We start from the raw sequence: 8971 nt of genomic DNA, 5'->3' as shown, positions 1-8971 counted from the left end.
TTTGCATTCATCTGAATAGACTGGATCTCTGTAAACCTATTCTGAAGGATTGTTACACTATCAGAGCTGTATAGAAATCAAACTATATTTTCTTTTTGTTCAAGTCCTACAAAATGTAAGGGCTCCTGAGAGAATAGAGAAGTGATTTATGAGAATGGTTTTGGTTACAAGACTAGGTTTAAAATGCTGCAAACTATTCTCCTTGGAGAAGAGGAGGGACAATTTGATAGACAAGCTCAGAATAGGCTTTGATAAAGGTAGACAATGAAAAACTATTCACATTAGCTGCAAGTAGCAGAAAAAGGGACACAGATTTAAGGTCTGAGGCAAGAAATGTGGGTCAATATGAGGAACCACCATTTTTTGTATACTGAATGGTAATGATATGAAATTCAATGGAATATTGATGGTGGAAGCAGAAGCAATGACTGCAAATGAAATTGGATGAGCACTTGTTGGAAATGACTGGATTGCTCTCCACAGAGCTAGCATAAACTTGATGGACTGAATGGCTTTTTTTAAAATGCTAGAAATTTCCATTTAAAAACCATATCAATGATTTAAATGAGGGATTGGATTCCCAAAACTAGGTTTAAAAAAAAAGATACTGTGAAAGAATATATACAGTTTCAATGAATGTGCAGGATGGTGTCAAATGAGTTAACATGGGGAAATGGGAAACTATCCATTAACCATCAAAAGAATAGTAAAACAGAATATTCTTTCAAAAAGTAAAAGATTAGCAAATGCTATATGGTTTTTAAATGTACAATTAAACATTCTCAAAATGAGTATGTCTTAAATTTTGAAAGATGTCAAAGCATTTGATTTACCTAAATGTGGTATTTCTTTATTAGGTAACATCTGGAATACAGCAAATATTGTAGCTTTCACAAGTGATTAATGCACTTTTTCCATTTTAAAATACAATCCAAATAATCATCTGCGACAAACTGCCTCAGTTGCCACAGTAGTTTTAATGAAATAAACAGACTACATCCCACATGGAAAGCCCAGTGTCTAGTATGTTGTCCATGCTGAGATTTTCTAACTAAGCTTCTACTTCTGCATGTTGCTAAAGAGCACATGGCCCAGGGTAGGACAAAAAGTAAATAACTTTTAAATAAGGCCAGATGCCTGAATGATTCAGCTATAGAGCCATGTACAAGAAAGAGTAAATAATGACCTTAACAAATGTCAAGATACAAATCTGATAACTATTAAAAGTAGTTGGTTAAATACAGGCAGCAAGATTTAAAACCTTATATTTAAAACAAAAACTTGTTAGCCTTCAGGAGATATCAGGATCTAAAGATTAACAATGCATTCCAAAATGAATGGGAATTTTCTAATCCTAATTAAGATGAAGGCTACATTATATTCCAAACACACATAGGTTTTAAAAAGTGAATTTGTTTCATTCATATAAAACAAGACACATTAAAGCAAATATTTTCTGCCAAGTTTCTCAGAATTTATCAGTTTGCTTCTCCTGGAAATTATTTGTGAAAGAAGCTGAGAAATATATAATTTGACATTTTCTTTAAAAAATAAAAGAAAAATGATCAAGATCTAGTAACAAGAGGCTTGTCAGCAGCGGCAAGAGTTTTAACTGCCAGTGTCCAACATTTCGCCCGGTGCCAACGCCAGATTGAACAATAGCTTATGCTGAGTATTTAAGCAATAGTACATAAATGTAATGGAAGCATTGTGGATACTAGCTGGGTAATGGGCATATTAATTAACAACAATTTCTTTACTGGTGTGTTATAATTCAGTAAATATAAGTGTACTTTGAACATAAAATGTACAATTCTCAAGAACAGCATGCTATCAATCTTGAGTGTGAGTTGAAAGTTATACAGCTGTAAACTAAAATAAATTGTGAAGTCCCAGAACCCTTGCTTCATGGGTTTCAAACAAATGACATTAAAGTCCACAACTAATCAGAAAATCCACAACAATGATTTTTCTTGCTGGCCCTTAGAGTTTACCCATTGTAGTTCAAAAACCATAAAATCACTCTGTACATACAAAATACTTGAGAAAGAATCTTCAGATCAAGCAGTTTTCAATTCAAGAACTTTGAAATTGTCAGTTTTTTAAAAAGTAGAAGAAAATATGAAAGTGCACTTGTTTTTCTCCACTGACGTCTTTCAATGTAGTTAATAGAACAAATTTTAGTCACTGGAAATCCTGCTCTTGAAATACTAGTTCCATAAAATAATACTGCTCGCTTCTGAACAATGTTCTGATGTCTCACTTTGTGATATATTCCAGTAACCCCTCATTAGCAGTACAAAAATTGATGTTACCAGTAGCAATGACAATATTATTTCTTGATTTTTCCATTTGTTATTGTTGTATCATTACTGCTATTAAAATTTAAACTTAAATTCAGTGGTTGAACATTTTTCAAAGAACATTCCACAACTGAAGTGAAATTAACTTGGTTCAAATAGTGATGGAGTTAGAAGATGCAAACTGTGAGACATAGGATGCAAGTACAGGATTGGTTGGAAGCACTTTAATGGGCAGATCCCAGCTGAATGTATCCACATCTATCTTCCCTGCCCCAGTCCAAGTAATTATTTCTGATTGGTTCTCAAGTACGGTAGGTGGTTCCACTGGGTCACGAGCTGTGACAAACTCAAAATGCAAGCGCCACTTTAAGGATACTGAAATTAAAACGTATGCATTAATCACTATATTAAAAAAAAACATTGTTTACAATCTTAAAATCATTGTATAAAAAAACTTAAATATTAAGATTACTTGTTGTGGCGTATAGATTTGAATAATGCCCAGCAATTTGCATTTCAAGGTAGTGGGAACCAAATTTATTAGATCATCTAATCACTGTATGAAGGGAGAAAACAGGCAATATGAGTAAGTACTCTGATTAGGGCTTACTTGCAATGCTCCTGATGAACATTACCATTTGATTTATTTCCAGAACAGAAATGTGGACGTTTGAAAAAAATCTCACACAATGCGAGTATTGCTGGCTAGACAAGCATTTGTTGCCCACATAAGTGCCTTTGAGGTGGTAGTGGTAAGGTGCCTTCTTGAGTTGTAGTAGTCCCCATAAAATTTAGGTGCACCCACAGTGCTGTTCTGGTTTCCATAAATACACAAGACAGGTTATCTCATGGCATTACCAGTCCAAATGAGTGCCACAACCACAAAAACAAAGAAATGCTTACCTACAGTGGTGATAAAGCTGGGTGTGGCACTGAGTGGAATAGGTAAACTGAAGTGAGTCTTAGCAGTATGCAAACATGACTCCTGGTGTCGAGCATGTGTGCTAAGGGAAGCAGGCTGCCCTGGTTTTCTCTGGTATTCTTCCTGTACATGTTCTTCAGTTTGTAAAGATACTGAAAACTGCAAATAAGGACAGATGCAGAGTCAAATGACTGAGTACAAAATAAATACAGATAACTTTATAAATTTTAATTCCCATAAATAGTAAATGTTCTACACTGAAACCTCCTAACTGGCATCTCATGCTTTTGCACTGGTGGATTCTAAACCCTGTAGTCACATCTATCTGCAAGTTGTTACTATTTAATATTGAAAGGTAAAAGAAGGGATGAATAAAGCGTAAAAAAAACATCATCCTGTAGAAGCATCATGAAAAATTACTGAAAGACATGTCTGTGCCTTGATTGCTCTCTTTGATCTGATAGTTTCAGTTTTTTCCCATGCAAAATAGTTCATCTGTGGAGGATGATAAATACATTTGGATTAACTTCTGTCCATATTCATAAGAAGCATCAGATTTATGCACTGATCCAGCAGTATCACTCCAATTAGAGAATTATAAAAATTTATCCTGAAGGTACAAATGTTTCATGAGGTACTGTGTCAGGGATATTGATAATCCATCAGTACCTTGCTCAAGTGACTGAACAATTGCTGACTAGGTTCAGTTATGGAGGCATAGGCGAAAGTGGGGACTGCAGATGCTGGAGATTAAGAGTCAAGATTAGAATGGCGCTGGAAATGCACAGCAGGTCAAGCAGCATCCGAATTACAAGAAAATCGATGTTTTGGGCAGGAGTCCTTCATCAGGAAAGTTACGGAGACTTGTCAATGGATCTCAGCTTTGGCTAACATTATGGATATGTTGCAAAAAGAAACTTTGGACTGTGTTGAAAAGCCATGTGGAATAGCCAATCCAAATCATTTTCTCTTCTCTCCACATTGTTTATCTCAGGGGTGCTAAAGCTCATTTTAATCACTAACTCTTGCACCGACTGCATCAGATAATTTAACTCATCCCAGGACTTAATTTGTTTTCCCCCAGTTTGCCAGCAACTAGCTCGTATATATTATATATACATATAATTGAATTTGCATTAGCTGTTTTAATTTCACACTTAAGACAATATCAAAATACTTTTAAAACAATGGACCACAAATTTACAGTGGTTAAAATACCAAGATTAGCAAGAATAAAATACACTGACCTGCAAACATGGAATATCTCCTTCAGAGAAATCAAATGTGCCCACTACATCTTCTCCAATTTTATAGATGGTTTTGAAGATGCAAAACTTCCCTACCTTCCCTCGCATATTAGTAATGTTATACAAATCTGAATAGAATACACAAAGCAATATTAATAAAAAAAATTTAAGTAGAAGCACAATATTACCATGATAATAATAAATTTAAACTCTGAAGTTTGATCATTTAACAGGAAAAAAGCAAAGACTCATTACCTTCTTTTTTAAAATTCTTAGAATGCAATAAATATTTAGAGTATTTTTAAAAATACCTATAATTTAAAAAAATGTCTATCTATAATTTAATCAGTTAAAATTCTAACCCCACACACAGAGAAAAACAGATTAAAAATAGGAGTGTTATGGGCAGAAGAAAATTTTGGGTGGGCAGATCAAATGGTTCCTGTCAACAGGATGTGTTAGTTTTTGACTTGCTACTCCTCAAATTTTCCTTCTCCTTGCTTGCAGGAGGCACAGAGAGATAGGTTCACATTTATACAGATCTCAGACTTATTGGTTAAGAATCACAGCTTACAGTAATTAATGGGGAAAAGTAAACTGGCTTTCGTCAGGCTTAAGGTGTTTCATTATGGCAGAATAAATTTTAGCTACTTCCTTTTCAGAGGTCCAATGGCTCACACTAAATATTCACAACCACAAACTGTTGAGCTACTTGGGAGCCAATCACATAGTTGTTGACAGGCAGAAGGCTTTTTCCATCAACAACAGGTCACCATTTCACAAATCCACCAACTCCTTGATGCTGGCCAAATCCCCATTCACACATGCCCCTTGGCTTTAGCTTGTCTGCAATTAGACTTTCCCCACTATTCTTCAACAAACAGCAGTATAAACAGCACTTATAGCAAGTGCAGTAATCCTTTCCACAATCCTGGTTTTTAAAAGATCCTTTTTGCCTTTACAACTATAATCAACTTAATCAAAGTTTCTGAAACACAAGTATAAATGCTGGAAATACTCAACGGGTCAGGTATCATCTGTGTAGAGAGCAGAGTTTATGTTTCAAATTGAGATTGTCTTTCTTAACAATGATTTATTGATTCTTTGTTATTGGTTATTACTGATTGTTCACTTGTTTCTCCATCAATCTAGCAAAATCACTTTTGTTGTTATATGGTGCAGTTGTTTACTGTGAGGGAGATATTGGCTACGGAAGAAAACGAAAAGATATGGTTAAAGTGCTAAAGCAGTTTAAGCGAGTAACCCTATGCTCTGGCATTATATGTTATTTCACTGAAGCAGGATCAGAACTACAAGCAAATTAAACATACTTGACTTCATCCTCACCAATATGTCTTACCCTGTCTATGACAGTATTAGTAAAAATGACCGTCAACAAAGTCCTGTCTTCACTATAAAGAATACCCTCGTGGCACCATGCTAAATGGGATAGATTTCCATCAGATCTAGCAACTCTAGTCTAGGCTTTCACGATGTGCCGTGGGTCATCAGCAGCAACCGAATTGTACCCCAACACAATCTGCAACCTCATGATTCAGCTTGTCCATACTGATTAGGCGATATGCTAAGAGACCAACACCAGTTCAAAGACGAGTGCAGAAGGTCACAGCAGGAGCAGCACCAAGCATAAAAATGAGGTGTCAGCCTTGTGAAGCCACAAAACAGAACTACTTACTTACCAAACAACAAAAGCAGCTAGTGATAGCTAGAGTCAAGGGATTCCACAATCAACATATCAGAACTAAGCTCTGCAGTTCTCCCACATCTAGTCATGAATGGTGTTAAACAATTAAACAATTCACTGCGGAAGGATGATAATCTTTCTGGGCCTCTTTCAGAGGTCTCCAGCATCACATATCAGTCTTCAGCCAATTCGATTCAAGATATCTTGATATCAAGATGTGATATCAAGAAATAGTTGGAGGCACTGGATACTGCAAAGGCTATGGACCTTCACAACATTCTGGCAATAGTACCAATGGCTTGTGCTCCAGATCTTGTGCTCAACAGCCAAGCTGTTCCAGTACAGTTACAACACTATCATCTAACCGACGATGTTGAAAATTGCGCAGCATTAAAAAGGACAAATCCAACCAGCCGATTACTGCCCCATTAGTGTCTTCTCGAGTATCACTAAAGTGATCAATAATGCTATCAAGCAGCACTGCCTTAGCAATAATGTTCAGTGACACTCAATTTACATTTTGCTAGGGTCACTTAGTTCCTGATCTCATTACAGACTTGGAGAAAAGAAGTAAATTCTAGAAGCACGATGAGAGTTACTGCCCTTGACATCAAAGCCACATTTGATAGTGTGAGGCTTCAAGCAGCCCTAACAAAACTGGAGTCAATGCAAACTGAGGGAATTTCTCCACTGGTTGGCATCATCCCTGGTAAAAAGGAAGATGCTTGTGGTGGTTGAGGTCAGTTTCCTCAGCTCTAGGAATCTCTGCTGGAGTTCCTCAGGGGAGTGCACTTTGTTTAACCACCTTCAGCTGCTTCAATAAATTATCTTTCCTCCAACATGGGGATTTAGATTACATTAGATTAGATTCCCTACAGTGTGGAAACAGGCCCTTTGGCCCAACCAGTCCACAACAACCCTCCGACGAGTAACCCACCCAGACCCATTTCCCTCTGACTAATGCACATAGCACTATGGGCAATTTTGCTTGGCCAATTTACCTGACCTGCACACCTTTGGACTGTGGGAGGAAACCAGAGCACCCAGAGGAAATGCACACAGACATGGGGAGAATGTACAAACTCCACACAGACACAGTCGTCCAAGGCTGGAATTGAACCTGGGACCCTGGTGCTGTGAGGCAGCAATGTTAACTACTGAGCCACCGTGGGATGTTTGCTGACAACTGCAGAACATTTAGCACCATCTGGAATACTCAGATAGAGAAACAGCCCATGGCCAGACAAGGATAATATCCAGGCTTGGGCTGACAAATGACATTCATGCCATACAACCACCAAGCAATGGCCATCTCCAACAAAAGAAAGTCTAACCATTATGCCTCGACATTCAACGGTAGCACCATCACCAAACCCTCACTAGCAACATCCTGAGGGATACCGCTGACCAAAGACTGAACAGAACTTGTCATAGATGTACTGTGGTTACAAGAGCTGGTCTAAGAATACTGCAGCATGTACCTCACTTCCTGACTCCTCAAAGCTTGCCCACCATCTACATGCACAGCTCAGCAGTATAACAGAATACTACCTGCTTGCCTGCAGAGTACAACTCCAACAACACTCAAGAAAGTTTATACCATTCATGACAAAACATCCCACTTGATTGGTATCACATCCACAAACATTCACTCCCTCCCCCATTGACTCTCAGTAGCAAAAGTGTGCATCATCTACAAGATGCATTACAGGAATTCACCAAAGTTCCTTCGACAATACCTTCCAAACCCACAAGCACTTTCATCTAGAAGGACAAGGGCAACAGGATAATCCAAACACCACCAACTGCAAGTTTCCCTCCAAGTCACACACCATTCTAACCTAGAAATATATATAGTCATTCCTTCAGTGTCATTGGGTCAAATCCTAGAATTTCCTGCCTAATGGCAATGTGGTCTACCTACAGCAAATGAACTGTAGCATTTCGAGAAGCCAGCTCACCACCAATTTTTCAAGAGCTACGAGGGATGGGTCAAAAGTGCTGACCCAGCCAGTAATGCCCATTTCTTCTGAATAATTTTTTAAAAATCCTTTGATGCTGCATCCACATTATGCAGTCACAAAATAATAGGGAAAGTATTGCTCAAGAAAGAATCCATTTAAAGTGGAATTGTTCAGGACAAACTTTAATTTGAGAAGTTTAGCAGAACAAAATTACCTGAATACGTTGCTTTCTTAACACAAAAATACCTATTATTTTAAACTATTGCAATCATCTTCTCCTTCCTTACCTTAGTGACACCATTCATCCAGTGGAGAGAAATTCAATAATTTCATTAATAGGTTGGAGAAGGTCTACATTTGAATGGTATTATACCCGGAAGAAACAGAAGCTCCAACGCCGATACTCACGCAGACTACGGCGAGATGTGCTGGTCATCAGCATTTCTGTTGCCAGGTCTACTAATCGAGTGTCTTTTTTAATGTTTTCATCTTCATCCAAAAATGGATTTGTGGGAGCAACAGCTTCATCTGGAGGAAACTGGTAATCTTCCAACCCTGATTCAGTAAAAATTACAATTCATTACGAAATAAATTCATGAATAGAAACTAGTTTTTTTCAAACGCTCACATCCATATTGCTGCTAAATTTTCACTACCACTTCCTTGTGGAAACTGGACAGCACCAATCAAATCAGTCATCTGATTTGCACAATGTCAATAGGATTAAAAATCAGGGAACATCTATAATGGTCCAATACCAGCCAATTTCTGCTCAATTTCGGAAATTAATACAGAGTTTTTTTTTAGAAATATAGCTTCTTTTAGATTGG

The 8971-nt window shown here is 37.4% G+C and overlaps 1 protein-coding gene across 2 annotated transcripts in view; it reads right to left on the bottom strand.

Moving 5' to 3' along the window:
- Positions 1-828: 828 nt before the first annotated feature.
- The window catches only part of rgp1 (GP1 homolog, RAB6A GEF complex partner 1), a 28287-nt gene continuing 20144 nt past the window's right edge, over positions 829-8971 (bottom strand). The window contains exons 5-8 of one of the 2 annotated variants that reach the window (XM_043687137.1): positions 8550-8696; positions 4473-4600; positions 3207-3384; positions 829-2678 (exon numbers count right to left, since the gene is read on the bottom strand). In XM_043687137.1, the coding sequence (XP_043543072.1) occupies positions 2455-2678; positions 3207-3384; positions 4473-4600; positions 8550-8696 (677 nt within the window). In that variant the 3' untranslated portion in view covers positions 829-2454. The remainder of the gene's footprint in view (positions 2679-3206; positions 3385-4472; positions 4601-8549; positions 8697-8971) is intronic. The other variant, XM_043687145.1, reaches the window with a different exon arrangement.

This window comes from Chiloscyllium plagiosum, chromosome 1 (genome assembly GCF_004010195.1).
Source record: "Chiloscyllium plagiosum isolate BGI_BamShark_2017 chromosome 1, ASM401019v2, whole genome shotgun sequence".
NCBI classification, from domain to species: domain Eukaryota; kingdom Metazoa; phylum Chordata; class Chondrichthyes; order Orectolobiformes; family Hemiscylliidae; genus Chiloscyllium; species Chiloscyllium plagiosum.
This window is presented reverse-complemented; position numbering and strand designations above follow the sequence as displayed.